This window comes from Leuciscus leuciscus (genome assembly GCF_965113295.1).
Source record: "Leuciscus leuciscus genome assembly, chromosome: 16".
Classification (NCBI taxonomy): Eukaryota; Metazoa; Chordata; class Actinopteri; order Cypriniformes; family Leuciscidae; genus Leuciscus; species Leuciscus leuciscus.
In genome coordinates, this window is record NC_138740.1 from 16,300,161 (window position 1) to 16,316,888 (window position 16,728).

At 42.3% G+C, this 16,728-nt stretch overlaps 1 protein-coding gene across 3 annotated transcripts in view; it reads left to right on the forward strand.

Moving 5' to 3' along the window:
* plrdgb (PITP-less RdgB-like protein) overlaps positions 1–16,728 on the forward strand; it is a 115,311-nt gene that overhangs the window by 74,198 nt on the left and 24,385 nt on the right. For 2 of the 3 annotated variants that reach the window (XR_014198630.1, XM_082140678.1), the window contains exons 11-13: positions 7,134–7,319; positions 7,495–7,643; positions 14,841–14,957. Coding sequence is in view for 2 of the 3 variants with exons in the window: in XM_082140678.1 (XP_081996804.1) it covers positions 7,134–7,319; positions 7,495–7,643; positions 14,841–14,957 (452 nt within the window). In the remaining variant the exon portion in view is untranslated. The remainder of the gene's footprint in view (positions 1–7,133; positions 7,320–7,494; positions 7,644–14,840; positions 14,958–16,728) is intronic. The other variant, XM_082140679.1, reaches the window with a different exon arrangement.

Genomic DNA, 16,728 nt, shown 5'->3' on the forward strand with positions numbered 1-16,728 from the left:
GTCCCTATGGAAAGCAGCACAGCCACCGAACCGTTTTACGAGTGTCGGAGACGCAATGCTGGCAAGCTGCCTTTTGCCAACTGGGCACTCATACAGTTGTGACCTATCCAGCACCCCATGTAAGGTCAAGGAAAAATAGTTCTCCATACCAATGGGATGAAAGGGACAGGGCTTACCCTGAAGACAGCCATAGCTGCTTTTCCTCTTACGTGTTGTTTCATGGGAAGAGTGATTTAGGTGTCAATTCTAGTACAATAGCGAGTGATGCTATGGAGGCCACACCCTGCCAAAAGGGAGGTAACTTGTGGTGGATACACATATGGACTGACCCGTGGGCTATTACTACATATGGAAGATCTCTGCGGTTGGTCCTGTCTAGCCAGGGATGGAACTACTACCGATGTCAAGACAGGGCAGAGTAGAAACTGCCCAGGGAAAGACACGGGTTTACCAACAGGGAAACTGTATCTTGGACACATATGGGACACATATGGAATTACCAAGGGGGAATCACAGCAAATGGGCACTTGACAGCCAGTTATGCCAGCCAGTCATGCACATAAGTACTGGGTCTGGCATCAGACACCTCCGCTGCATCTGACTGCCGAAGGACACTGGAAGACCTTGATTCAGGGTTCCCCCGTTGGGAACTCACCTGAAAAGGCAGTAGGCACTCATATCCCCCCGCTAGAGGGGAAAAGCACTGCAAGCGAGACACAGAGTCAGCCTTCCCACACATTACCTGTTTGTACCCAATACACAGTAAAAAAAACGTCTCATCCCAGAGATTGTAGAATCTCACAAAGCTGTTAGGTATCGCCCAACCCGCAGCTCTGGAAATGCCAGAGAGGTGCCGTGCACCAACGCCCAGGAGGAAGCAACACCCCAAATAGAATGAGCCCTCACTCCGATAGGGCACTGCTCGCCTTGGGACTGGTACGCCAAGGCGATGACAGCCACTATCAAGTGGGCCAACTTCTGTTTGGAGACTTCTTCTTCAGACTTCAGACAAGAGCTGTTCTGAGCTTCTGAAGCTCTGTGTGCGGTCCATGTAAACATGCAGTGCTCGAACAGGACACAGGAATGCATGGGCTGGGTTTACCTCCTCCAGGGTAGCGCTTGAGTTCACCACCTGGTCCCTAAAGGGAGTGGTGGGAACTTTGGGCACATATCCGGGCTGGGGTCTCAGGATCATGTGAGACAGGACTGGCCCAAACTCAAGGCATGATTCACTGACCAAAATGCCTGCAGGTCCCCCACCCTCTTAAAGTGAGCAAGCACGGTCAAGAGCACTGTCCTTAGAGACAGGAACTTAAGCTCAACTGTCTCCAGGGGCTCAAAGGGAGCTCTCTCTAGATCGGAAAGGACCACAGAGAGGTCCCAGAGCATCCGTGCAGAGGGTCCCCTCGTTCAGAGAATACAACAACTGCCAGTGGGAGGACTGCCGGGAGGGAAACAGGGTCTACCTGTGCATCCCAGAATCGAGTCCAGATCAGCTGGACCACCTGGGAGTGGAATCTTCATTCTCCAGGGAATGTGAGCTGTCGTGAGAGTGCATTGGCCGCACGATTGAGTTCGCTCGGTATGTGAACGGTTTGAGCCACTGCTGACTCCAGAGGACATGAGCGTATTCCGCCTTGGCGATTGATGGTACACAACAGTTGCAGTGTTGACCAGCATGTGCTTGTCCTGAAGCAATAGTCGAAACCAGCGCAGGGTGAACAGCAACCTGTTCTAGAGGCATCTGTTGTAACAACAACATGCCTGCACTCTTGTTCTAAGGGACCTCCCATCTGACAAGGGGCTAAATGTTTGGGAACAGCTCAGTGTGATGGCCACACTGATAAGTGTCATGGCGCCATGCCCATCCGGAGAATTGGACATGTACTGTTACTGCGGCTGTGGATGCCATATGCCCCAGGAGCCTCAGAAATGGTTTCAGTGGAACTGCTGTCTTCCGTCTGAACGTATTCAGGCAGTTCAGGACAGACTGTGTGCGCACCTGTTGGTGAGATGCACCATATATAACTCCATACAGAGAAAAGAGATGCTCTGCACGGGGGAGAGCTTGCTCTTTGTTGGAAGAGGTTTTTGAGTATCAATAAGATGTTCAATGTGCTCAAATGGCTTAAACGTACAGTATGGAATTTTTCGCCACTAGGGGTCGCTAACCTATTTACAATAACAAAGGCGTAGTTTGATGACGCAACATTTGCGGATCCAATAATGGATCTTGTCGTCAACGTCAAGCCGACCGATCTAATCTATGGATCTAATAATGTTTATGGATGACTGAATACATCGATGCTTTTATCATGACTGTGATATGAAGTTCTAAAGACAGCTATCAGCTCCACACGCGACGCGATATGGACATTTCATTCTACTGAACTAACGTTACACGCGAGTGCAGAATTACTACTCACAGTCACAGGTCAGTTTATTAGACAAATTAAACTTGTGAGGTAACGCAGCGTTGTTTCACTTGGTCTAACATTACACTATCACACTAAACTGCATTTGAATGTGTTGAAATGTATGTGTTAGTTTGTCTGTATGAGACTAGCAGTAAGCTAGATCAACATTAGAATAACATACAGATCATATTCTAACATTTCATCATGTTGAGCTATATAACATTGATTAGTTTTATGTAAATGTGCTCACCTGTTTAATAAAGTAACGTTACATGTAGAAGCGGTCGAAGTCTCGGACGTGGAGCTCTCGTTTATATACTGTCTATGGGAGCTCTAGGCATCTCGAAAACACCGCGCTGATATTGATTCTTAGTTCTCCTTTTGTATCCAAAGTCTGCTTGCCATGGTCCATAATGTTTGAACGAAACAACAACAGCGTGCAAATAGACATTGCGAACTACCGTCAGTCGCTTTGGTTACTATCAGAGGGCTCTGGTTCATAGCTCTGGTTGCCATGGCAGTACGAGCGGAAACCAGGGACAACGCGGATATGACGGCGACAAAACGGAAATAAAGAAACGGGACGTTTCTCGAATTAAATTACAAATTTCTCCTGGTTTGAAAGTTGTTGGAAACAGTCGGGATAATGTAAGTACACAAAAAAAAAAAAATATAACATAGATATAGTGATTTTTGCTATTTTTAAAGCAAAAAAGTTACATATTGTGGCTTTAATTTATTAAATAGTTGTTAACAACCAAAACATATCACAAAAAAACGTATTAATTCTTGGTTTGTGTGTCCTGCTCCATCTGAACTATTGATATGACAAAAAACTTTCTTAATTCAACACACATTAAAGGCATTTGTTACTTACAATGACTTGATGATTGGAGGAGAGTGATCACTTTGTGGAACCACTTGGCTCTAAAGCAAAAAAAAAAAACTGAACGAGTGAGTGCTAGCCAGCCTTATATACCTGTATGTCCAGCTAGGAGTGGCTCGGCATGCAAATCTCACTCGCCAATATTCATTTGTCCGTTTTTTTTACTACTCAGAGGTGATTGGGGCTCCCAAGTGAGACCCCAATACATCAGTACCGACGTAACGTCGAACGTGATTGACTAAATGGGAACACTATTGTTAGTTGTAAACAATGAGATAATTTAATCCAAAAGCTTTGTTAAAATGCTTATGAGTCATTAAGATCATCTCTGAATTCATTGAGTTAATTTATGGTCTGTGTAATGTTTTCTTGCAGTTTTTAAACTTCTGAATTTTTTTTAATGCATTCTTGTACACTGACAATACAACTTAACCTGACATGTTATGCTCGTGTAAGCACAGTGATCAGTTTAGACTTAGACCCTTTTATCCAAAGTAACTTACAGTGCACTCAAGGCATACATTTTACCAGTGATCTAGAACTGAATGACATTGCCAGTGTGAACGACATGCTCTACTAGAGTTCTTTAAGATCATCATTATTCTGTGGTATTAGTCAGAACCACTCTGTGCCAGAAAATGTGCTCCAATTAGTCCCATTATGCAGCCAAGCTGAGGTCACAGCTAACTGAACAGAGCATCTAATGCATTGAATGCCAGGAGAGAAAACACTCACTGAGCAGCTGGGTTTTGGGAGAAATCAAATTAAATCCTTTCACACAATTATTATACATTTAAGCGCCCTGAAAATGCAACATTGTCTCAAAAAGACGGATTTAGGTTTCTTTCAAGCTAGGGCATATAAATCGCTTGCAGAAGAATAACTTTCTATATGCTGAAACAGGATTTTGGAGGATTTGGAGGAGGTTTTTGAGCATCAATAAGAAGTTCAATGTGCTCAAATGGCTTAATTTCTTAAATAGTTGTTAACAAACAAAAACAAAAAAACAAAAAAAAATTGTATTCTTGGTTTGTGGGTCCTGCTCCATCTGAACTATTGATATGACACAAATTGTTCTCCATTCTGTGAATTAAATAAATATATATTTAAAACACACAATAAAGGGATTTGTTACTTACAATGACTTGAATACACTTCTATCATGATTAATTTCTGAATTCTGAATACATTTTTTATTGTTATACATCTTTCCTGATATCGCAATGAAGAAAAAAAGCTAATTAAAAAGAATGAAATTCATGAAAAGTAGATTGCCAAAATCTTGTTTTATATATTATTTTTTACTTATCACTTATTAATATTTGAAAGCATTTTTGTCTGCCAAATCAGTCATGTGGTGTGACCAACCTGTGAAAACATTCAGAAAAATAAATAAAAATAAACTAAGGGCCAGATTGAATAAAATCTTGCACCAGTTCAAACCTTCTTTTGCAGTTAAACTACTGTCAGTATTTACTAAAGATTTATCTGGGAAGTTATTTTTGCAGCTGACCTTTATAGAGTGCCGCAGGGATGACATTTTTTTTGTTGGCCAACACGGAAGTTAACATCGGCCTAGTTCCCTCGACAAAAAAAGTCAAATTTTTCCTTTTTTCCAATTGAATTTTGAAGCCTAAATACAATCAGCATAAGTCAGAAGCTAAACGTAGGCTATAAATGAACTACACCACAGTCGCATTTCTTCAACGTCACCATTACAAAGCTTCCATCAACTCTTTGGGCCCTATCTTGCACCCAGCGCAAGTGACTTTGTACACCGACGCATGTATCATTCCTATTTTGCACCCGCGCAAAGCGGACTTTTCCCTCCACAGAAGCACGTCGGTTAACTAAGAAATAGACTTGCGCTCCCGGGGGCGGTTCAGCGCAAAGAGGAGGCGTGTTCCGGCGCAAACGTTCCTTCATGCTATTTTGCAGGTTTAGAAAACAATTGCGCCACTAACCAGGAAAAAATAGTTTAAAGTCAATGGCGCGTTGCGCATGTTATTCATATGCTATTTTAAGGGCGCATGCTTAGCCATAATCAATGTAGCGTGTGCACAACGAGCATACACTTTGATTCTCTCATCTACACAGAAGCAGCAGTTTTCATTTTTGCAAATCATACATTATTACGATAGATAGATAGATAGATAGATAGATAGATAGATAGATAGATAGATAATTAGATAGACAATTTATTATAAAAGCATACATCTAGCTTACACATTTACCCAAATTATCATACGCCTGTTTAACCGAAGTTAATTTGGGTGGGTTTCTCCATTTCAATGTAACTTCTCTCTTTTACGGCCGTGACGAGAGCGTTGCTCTCCTTGGCTGTGAACCGCTCCTGGCGCGCGCCTGGCAAATCCGCCGTTACAATAGCAATCCGCTATGGAAAAAGCGCCTCTGCTCTTAAAGGGAATGTGAGATGACGCTCTGATTGGTTTATTTCACGTTACGCCCAAACCACACCTATGAATAATGAAGCTACTTCAGACCAACCCATTTTAGATTTGCGCCTGGCGCAAGAGTCATTTATCCCGCCGGGAAAATAGCAACAGCGCCGAGACCCGCCCACAAAGTTACTTGCGCTTTGCGCTTGACACTTGCGTTTCAGATCGTTAAAATAGGGCCCTTTGTTTGTAAGAGCATGATTATAAACACAACAAGGCTGTGAAAGTGGAATGGTGAGTAGATGAGTTTACCTGTTCAGCTGATGATGTTTAATGTCGCTGACAACCTCTGTAATCCCATTTAGCCACTTGTTAGCAATCGCCTTTTAAAAGCTTTTTAAAAAAACACACAAAAGGGTATTACATATTACTGATGTATTATATATTGTAGAATGTTGAAATATATTGAGCTTGTTTTCCCAACAGACCTTATTTCAAGCATTTAACTAAAAACCGATTAAAAAAACTCACTGACTCAAGGATGATGGAACCAGAAGTGATAAAATGCTAACTCGTTTCCGGGTTTTGGCCTACAAAAATACTACCCTGGTAATCCAGAGTTCTCGCGAGAGCACAAGTTGAATTTGCTCAGCGAGTTACTCTGGTGTCGAGTAATGATGCTCATTAAATATGCCCCTCGATCTGAGCTGCACCAATCACATCGGGTTATCTGATCTAGGCGGGCCAGAGGCGAGATGACGACAGCGCTGTGACGTCGAAGTCATTGCAAACATTGTAAACATTGCAAGATGGCTATGGATGAATACCAGTTGTTTGAAACGGCTTTGGCCGCTACAATGAACGAGTTAGACTTGGCTTTTTATCTAAAACAGGAACAGAAGATGCCGCTTGAATCGTTCCTTTGCAAGAAGGACGTTTTTGCTGTTTTGCCGACCGGATACGGTAAGAGTATAATCTACCAGTTAGCTCCGCTGGTAGCTAAGTGTATGGGGTTTATTGTTGTGATTGGTCGTAGTGTTATCCAATTGCGTGCAGTGAGATTTTCAAATGCATGCTTGGTGCCGCCCCTCGAGCTGGCCGTCGACGCCAGACCATTAATCTTTTAGATTTAGGTCTGGATTTCCAGGCTACAAAAATACATCATCCCTACAACACTCTATTGCATATGCTTTTGTAGGAGTTTCACTTCCAGAAGCAAAATTTATGAGAGGAGAGTATTTAAATAAATCATCCAATGTGATTTACTAAGGTTCGTGGTTGTAAATGTTTTGGCATTTGCACCATTATTTAACAACCCAAAAATTCACATGCAAAAAAACATTTCATTAAGTTGTTACTATTTTTCTTTGACCTTTCTCATTTGGGAATAATTCTTTATGTTGTCTTCCTTTGTTACTTTTTTTCTCAAAGCAGACACCGTGCTCAGACACTTGTCAGACAGCAGTCTATCTGTAGACGGACACATAGAGCAGTGCTGTGGAGGAAGTGTGTCTCGCAGGGGCAGCGATCGAGTTGTTCCACTCGGACTCGCCCACTCGGACTCTAATGCCGAAGGGTCTGAAACTGCCCCAAGCGAGCCTTTTAGCATCTCAAACAGTGAGTCTCAAGAGCACTACATGTCCTTGAATCTGGTGCTTTCAGGATGTTCATATATTTTATTCATTTCTTCATGGAAGTCAGGGGCTTTGATGTATACAGTTTGAAGATATAAGCTACCTGCAAGTGTGGTTCAGGCATGTATAACATAAATGCTCTGTTTTCTCTCTCTCAGTATGTAGTAGGTGGTGGGGGTCGAAGCGGTTAGATTACGTGCTGTACTGTCCAGATGTGCTCACCACCTTTCCCACTATAGCACTGCCTCACCTGTTCCACGCCTCATACTGGGAGTCCACGGATGCTGTGGCTTTTATTCTTAGACAGGTAAGTGCACTTCCCCTGACAGATCTTGGCTCTACTACACGGATTGTATAACATATAACACCACAACTTGAGGGAAAAGTCCCTGTTTACACCAAGTATTAACATCCATCTTGGGTTATCTGAAGTGGGCAGCAGGAAATGCAGGTGTAAATGTCCAAAACCACATTCGGACCACACTGCATACAGTATGTAGTGTAAACCAAAATTCATCCTGATGTATTTGTGACAGCATAAAGGGTGCGCCTACTCACCTGTCAGTCATCAGTTGCTCTAAGCTTTAAAAGTTAAAAGGATTTTATTTTATTTTATTAATCATAACTAGCATTCCTTTTTTCCTTTTATATACTTTTGAAAAGAAATGTCCCTACACTTGGGTCAAAGTTAGTATGTGTTGAAATAATGGATGCAGATGGAAAAGACTAGATGGCTCTCTGAATAAATATATGTTTAATCTCATTAACTTGAGCAAGCTGAAGTAACCAAACCCCCCCCCCCCCCAAAAAAAAACGATTTGCTTTGCCCAGTAACAGGTTTACTGAATTGCACATATGACCTAATTATATTAGAGAAAATGTATGCAATGAATCATGTCACCTTTGCCATGCTCCTGTTTTATTTAAACTGTTGTACTCTTTTTACTGTGGGGATTCTGTCTGGGACTGGTCCTCTTGGCCGTGATTAAAGCATTTCAAAGGCATTGTCTGGAGTCTGTCTGGTTACTGCTGCACAGCAGGTTATTGGAACACTATCTTTATTCCCAAGTGATAATGTTCATAGGGAGTGAGACGTCGTCTGACTCAGAGTGACTACTCTTAGGGCATCCGGGGTTACCGACAGAGTAGTCTTGCATAACCATACCTTCAGACTGGCGACAGAAGGTCTGGACTCTATCACAGCTTTTCTTGGCCAAGGACCGCCCAAATGGACGTTTGACTGACATGTAACACAACCAATCACAGTTTGTTTTGTTCCACGTCATGTTTAGGGGTGTGCCAATATAATGTTGATGTCCCTACCATAACAGACCGGTGTGCATCTAATAAATGATTAATTCAAGAACGTTGTGCAAGTTTACTGCAACAATGGAGCCGCGAACTTCACATACTTTTGAAAATCCAGCGTTTAGTTGATCCTGGTAAGTGCTCATTGATACAGTTGTAAACACAACGGCTTTCTTCTTCCATGAGGGGTTTTGGCGTCACGGCATTTGTTTCAAGGCGGACCGTTAAAGAACGTGATACACACGTCTCCCGGACATCTAGTAGAATTCAACCATTTAGATTGCGACTTCGAAACTCCTGAAGTGTGTCCAGAAAAGTGTGCCATATGCATCAGACGTTCTGCCAACAGTCCGTGGGCGTGTCACGTCTGAGGCTGAGACTACCGGCAGAGTAGCTATTATTTGTAGGCATCTCATGCAGTCAAAATACTAGTCTTAGACATCAGGGTTTACTGATGTAGTCCGAGTGGTGGTCATCGGAGGATAATTTTGGATTGGAAGTGCCAATCGTAGGTGCGTAAGGGAATTTCTACCACAGGATAGTCCACCAAAAAATTAAGATTCTGTTACCATTTACTAATACTCAATCGAATACTGCTTGATTTACTCTCTTTTTCTTCTTCTTCTTACAGGAAGAGTAATCTAAATTACTAAGAGTAATCTAAATCAGTAACTAATTACTAGGCACAAAGAACACAGGCAAACCAGAACAGGAAACACAGTGAAAACTAAACAAAAACGCCTCAGTTACGACTGTAACCTCGGTTCCCTGAAGAGGGAACGAGACGCTGCGTCAATTGACGCTAAGGGAACGTTTTGCGTGATGACGTCTTGAAGCACATGTAAAATCAGTCCAATGATGTGACGGAACGTCAGAGGCGGGTGACGTCATGAACCAGGAAACTACAAAGCCTGCCCAAAACAGAGCCGCGCTAGCTTCGTAAAAGTCTGAAATAGTCGCTGACAGGAACGTAGGAAATATAGCAAGGTGACGAAGCTTCAGGGAACGAGATGCTGCGTCATCTTGCCATATCTCCTACGTGCCTGTAAGCGACTACAGTCGTAACTGAGGCGTTCCCTTTCAAGGGAACTTGCGCTGCATCGATTGACGCTAAGGGAACGTCTATACCAAAGCCATCATAGCGACAAGTGTCTGTCCAGTGTGAAATTGCGAGGAGCAGCATGAGGAGAGACCACCTGGGACCCTGGTGTAGAGTCCAAGTTCAAAGAGTAGAACCTTACAAATGTGTGCGGTAAGGACCACCCTGCCGCATCACAAACATATTGGAGAGCAACTCCTGTCATAAGGGCCTTGGAGGCCGCCATACTCCTAGTAGAATGGGAAAGGACAGCCATAAGTGAAGGCTGCCCGATCGATTCATCAAGTGAGATAGCCTCAACCACCCACTTGCTCATTCTCTGCTAAGATGCAGGGGACCCTTTGTTAGGGGGCCCAAAACATACGAATAACTGTTCAGATAATTACGCCACAGGGCAGCTCTGTGGACATATGCATCTATTGCCCTTACTGGGCATAGCAGATTATTCTTTTCCTGGTCCAAGTTCTGGAAGGGAAGAGGACAAAAGGCCTGCAGCATGATAGATCTGGCCACAGTAGTGGGGACCTTTGGAACACAACGTGGTCTATGATGAAGGAACGCTTTAACCATGCCAGGTGCAAATTCCAAGCACGAGGGTGTCTCCTGATAGCTAGGAGGAACAAAGCTTTTAAGGTCAGGAACTTAGCCGGAACCTCCTCCAGTGGCTACAACAATCCAAAAGGTATCACGTTAGACGCTGCTGCCATCAGGCCCAACAGCCTCTGAAACTGTTTTACAGTGAGTGACTGAGCCAGAATCAACCAATCGTTGATGTAGTTCATGTTGCGGATACCCTGCAGGCGCAGAGGCTTCCTTGAGATCTATCGTGACAAACCAGTCCTCGGATCTGATCTGTGGCACGATTTGTCTTAGTGTTAACATTTTTTACTTTAGTTGCATGACTGACTCGTTTAGCACTCGATGTTCCAAAATGGGACGCAACCCCGCCATCCTTCTTTGGAACTATGAAATACCGGCTGTAGAACCCGGTTTCCCTGTTGGAGGGAGATACATATTCCTTGGCTCCTTTCTCTAACAGGGTTTCAGCTTCTTGTTCCATTACCAGAACCTGCTTGGGGCCCACCACGGTGGATAGGTCCTCCATAAACCTAGGCACTGTATTTGATACCCTTTTTCTATGGTCTGCAGGACCCAACGACAAACATTTGGCAGTAGCTTCCACGCTTCTGGTTTTTGTTATGCAATCAGCCCGACGCCCTGTAAAGGTGAACTGGCAGGGAATGACCGAACTAACTGCTCTGGAGCCCTCCTCGGAGGGGGCAGGCATCCCAAGGCCACTACGTTTTCCGGGTGGTCCTTGAGATATGTGCTCGCCGGAGACCGCTGATGCTGGATGATGGTCTCTATGCCGGAGACCATAGAGCGGCCGATGGATTTAGCCGTCTCCTTGGTGGCCCTGAGAGATAAATCTGTGGCTCTACGTAGTTCGCAAACTACGTCAGGGCCAATTCCCCCGCCCTCATCCATGTCTCCGAACAATTCAGCTTGGTAGGCCTGCAGCAGCGACATTGTGTGAAGGCATGCTGCAGCCTGACCAGCAGCTGAATAAGCTTTACCCACTAGTGATGATGTGGTTCTGACTAGCTTAGTGGGTAATGCTGGGGCCTTTTGGGAAGATGCCGCTTCGGGGGAGAGATAGGTCACAAGCGTCTCTTCCACTTTTGACATCTCCCCATAACCGTGCTCTTTATAGTTAGATATAGAGGAATAATTGGATGTTTGTGCACTATATACTCTAAATGAAACCGGTTTCTCCCACGATCTCCACAACCCTGTGTGGAGATTGGGGAAAAACGGTAGGGACCATGGTGGTAGGAAGCGTTCGTGCAGTTTACTTTTGAAACGAACGTCCTGTTTATCTGCTGCATGGCCAGTCAATAGCGGTCTTTCAACCGCTCTTGTCACAACCTCAACCAGCTCTTCAAATGCATGAGACTGAGGTGGCGAATCCTCAGAATCTCTTGCATCGACACTCCCTCAGAACTAGATAGTTGCAGTGTCTGTGCCTCGGGGTGGAAGCAACTACAGCGTGTGCTTCCAAACCCTGAGAGAAGGCACTGGATCTATCAGGTGAAGACAGAGATAAGGTTGGGCCCGTCTCTAACCCCGCTGATAGATCCATTTGCGAATCCCATGTTTGTGTTTGCCACTGTGCCTCGGCAGCAGCGGGAACAGAGCTCTGGGGAACGCAAGCCTGAGCATCCTCGCTAAAGAATGCCAGGCAGGATCGAAGTGTCTGCATTGGAAGCACATCACAGTGCTCACAGCCAGCACCCTCGAGCACTGACTGTGCATGCTTCTCACCCAAACAAGCTACACAAAGAATGTCTGTGTCCCCTCCCATTAAATAATGCGGGCAGGGGTGCACACACATCCTGAACTGCTGCTTGCTCACCCTGACAAAACAACACCAAATAGACAAGGACAGTTTCACAATGAGCGCTACTGAAGACACAGAAGCTTGCTGTTTCTTACACAGCTCTGTTTTGGGCAGGCTTTATAGTTTCCTGGTTCATGACGCCACCCGTCTCTGATGTGCCGTCACACCATTGGACTGATTTTACATGTGCTTCAAGACGTCATCACGCGAAGCGTTCCCTTAGCGTCAATCGATGCAGCGTCTCGTTCCCTTGAAAGGGAACTGAACATACACGTTACACTTTAAACAAGATATTTCTTGAAATGTTTTGTCCGCACAATGAAAGTCAATGGGCTCCAATGTTGTTTGTTTCACAAAGTTTTTCAAAATATCTTCTTTTGTGTTCCTCAGAATATAGAATATAGAATACAGAATATAAATAAAGTCATAAATCACACCATGAGGGTGAGTAAGTGATAATAGGATTTTCATTTTTGGTTGGACTATTCCTTCAAGATAAATTTTAAAATCAATTTAACGGATGTAGCGACAGATCTTTTCTTCCATATTGTGACATAGAACCAAGTAAAAAAAAAAAAAAAAAAAAAAATGTAGGGTGAGGTCTTGGTGTAATCCATTGGTTGTTGATTGGATGGAGACAGATCTGAAAGTGAGCTTGCAGTCAATTGTGTTTAATTGGACAAAATGATTAGAGAAGTCCTGCAAACATCACAAGAGAGAAGTCTGTCATTCACAGATGAATCATTCACAAAAACATGCTTTCAGAAAATAGATATGGTGAATTTTCATTTCATGCTGACTTTAAGCTCTTACATCCAGCACATCATTCATGCAGTATACACGCTGGAGTTCTGATGGATGGCAAGATAAATGCTGTGTTGTCCAAAGATTTTCCCAGATATTTGCACCTTTTTGCTTAAAAAGCTTAAAAACATAAATTTCAGCCATGTTTTCCCTCTGATCAGACAATAATACAGATGGAATCAAAATTGAAAGAATTAGGGCTGTTGTTCCTGGTTTCTTTAAGGTCAGCTATAGACAGTTCATTCAAGGCTTATATTGTTAGTAGCTACCTGTAAACAAATCAATCACTACACCCTTGTGAACTGGACATTTTTTGCATAAAAGATATCTGTTCCTCTTTATGTGTTGAAGGCTCAGGGGCTTCCTCAGATTTAAACAGGTTCAGTAAATAAATACAGCACAGCGTCAGACTAACATTACACAGTAGAATAGGATTTTTTATAGCTCCTACAGTGAGATGCTGTAGCTAAACAATTTGTGGGCAAACAGAACCTTTTTATATTCTATATTATTTTTGCAAACAACATATAAATCATAAATATATTATATCAGGGGTGTTTCTTGCCTTGCCATCAATAATGGGGCACTGGCCCCTCAACAAAGAAGTGTTTTCATTTTATACTATTTTTTATATAAATTGTTTTTACCTGCAGTACAGAACCGTTTACAAACTGCATGCACAATAACAATCTCCTTCATGACTGACAAATTATAGAAGACATTTGCCAATTTTGTTTCCTTAAATTTATTGTAGGTACAGTAAATATCCAACTCATCCAGTTATGTCTTATAAAGTATCTCATTACGTTTTCGGTGTGAGAGACTGCTGCAAACGATTCAGTGCAAGTGTGAACTGTCTAAATGAATCACTGAACCACTAACAATTTTAGACCATTTGCAAACTTGTTTGACCGATTAGATCAAAAAAGCAAATGCTAGAATGCTAGTTCTGATTTCAAACAGATGACAGAACACATAAAACACGACTTGATTGCTAAAATGTTACCTACATTATAATTATATTATATTATATATTGCATTTTACTTGCTGCCAGGAATTAGTCACATGGCATTTTGTGGTTCTGTTGATTGGCAAAAAAAACCCTGTTAGCTGACCTGAACACCCAAGAGCAAATATGGCTGAATTCAAATCACATTCCTTCAGGGAATGCTGCATCAGTCAAGCAACTACTATTAGGATGAATGAGAATGCTAACGGATTGCTTTTTCTGCAGCTGTTATAGACCTCCTTGTTTAAGACTCACGTGAACTTGTGACTCACTCCTCAATCTGTTCAAGAGCTCTACAGGGACACTGTGTCAAACAATGAGCTTTCTTCTAAACAAAGAGGGGGGAAAAAGAGAAGGACAAATAGCACAGACTATGTAATAATGCTGAAATGCGTCATCCAGTGAATATATTTGGAAACATGTAGAAGTGCATTGATCCGATCAAAAGATGAAAAGAACTGCAGCTCTTTAAGTTTAATGTCTACAGCAAATGTTGTCTAATGCTGTCATGCCAGAGAGGACACAGACTCATGGGAACAGTTTTAACAACACATTACTGAGAATTATGAAGTAGAAAGGAGCAGAGACAGATAGAGAAGAAAATAAAGAAAGCACTAACATTAAATGCATTAAAAATCTTCTTGTAAGCATACTAAATCAAATTATTATTATTAAATATTTTATTAGAAAAATTGACTGTAGGGTCTGTTTTTAAAGAAAATATTCAATTTCAAATGTTATTTTCAAATGCAAAATAGAAGTGTTTTCAGTATTTTTCACACTTTCGGACCCTCCCTACATTTGAGATTCATTCATACAAAGCCTTTGCTTTCATAGGATTGGAAATTTACAGCACAGTTTTTCTGCCACTTTCCTTGTCAGGTAATGCGGTGTGACTGTCTGAAGGCTGGGGAGTCCAATTGTTCGGACGCTATTCCAATCTCTCCATCCAGCCCCCGTGAGAAGTGGCTTCGCAGGCGGACACACGTCAAATTACGGGTTAATATCACATGAAATTACCTGTAATTACTGATGAAACAATGTTGTACAGTGTGATTGATTTTATAATACATATAATTTACTTGGAAATGTAAAATAATAATAATAATGTTTCATGTCTAGTCTGCATTTTTTAACAAATAGGGCCCCTGCAGAACATTTGATTCAAAATACTGTAGTGCTATACACTACCATTTAACAGTATAGGGTCGTAACATTTTTTAAAAGCTTTTGAAACAAGCGTCTTGTGCTCTCCCAGGCTGCATATATTTATTTGATCAAAAATAAAGAAAAAACAATAATATTGTGAAATATTATTACAATTTAAAATAACTCTTCTATTTGAATATGTTGTAAAATGTAATTTTTTCTGTGATGTCAAAGCTGAATTCTAAGCAGACATTACTCTCATAGAAGGACTATGTGTCACATGGTCCTTCAGAAACCAATAAACATTTCTTATAATTAAATATGTTTGCTTAATATTGTTGCGGAAACTGTGATACATTTTTAAAGGTGTCTGATGAATAGAAAGTTAAAAATAAAAGCTTTTATTTGAAATAAAAATCTTTTGCAACATCATAAATGTATTTACTGTACTTTTGGTCAATTTAATGCATCCTTGCTGAATAAAAAAAATTAAGTGTTCGAATCTTACAGAACCCAAACTTTTAAATGTTAGTGATATGTGTTATATATTGTGAATGTGACACAAAAAAACAAGAAAGTTCCCTTTCGAAGTGGAACTCTCTACTCTGCTTCATGGAGTTAACGCTATGGAAATGCTGAGGCGACCTCCATCTGCAATCGTGGGGGTTGCAGATGGAGCTAGTAGATGAACTTGAGATGGGTTTAACCCTATTTAAGGCATCACCAGCTAGCTCTTCAGCTCTCAGGTCAGATCCGGAAGCCCGCTCGGCAGCTTTTTCTGTTCTGGTGGATAGCATTTTATTGACCCGATCTAGTTCTGAGGAGCTAGATGTGATGGGTGTGGAAGTGGGTGAGGTCTTGAGTGAGTAGGTCTCCCTCACCCCCACATACTGGAGCTGGTCTACATTATTATCTGCGCCACGGCAAAGTTAAAATTGGATTGGTCAGTGGAGAGAGAGGATCTGCCCCAAGCAGGATGAGCGATTCCTTGCAGGTCATAAGCATCCTGCTCCAGTGAGCCTTCCTTTCCTCCCCGATCTCCATACTAAGGTGGCAAGGTCGTGGGAGAAGGCATTTTCAGCCTGTTCATGCCCCTGTAATAAACAGTTGTGCCAACATTAAGGGGCTTGATGAACATGGATATGCGGGGATGCCCCAGGTTGAGGAGTCATTTGCGAGCTATCTCGTCCCCGGTGCGGGATCCTTATGGAAGGCTCCAGCCTTGTCATTGAAGCAATACCAGGTTTGTTGGCAAGGTGTATGTGGTGTAGGGCCAGGCTGGTGGGGCTTTGCACACCATGGTGATGTTGCAAGCCTACCAAGCTGACTTTAAGTAATACTTTGTGTGCATTATTACATATTTTTGAAGTAGAAATCAGTTTTGATATTTCAAAACCCTGTTAATTACAATAAATAGCTGAAAGAACTATTTCTTGAGATTGAGACTTCAAATACTTTTTGACTTGACTTGGACTTGGACTTGGACCTCAAAGACTTGGGACTTGACTTGGCCTTTAGGGACTTGTGAAAATGTCTGCTCCCTTATTGTCTCCAGAAAGTTTACACTATGGAGATTATATGGACATGCGCTCTGGTGCATTGGGTGTTGCAGATGTAGAAC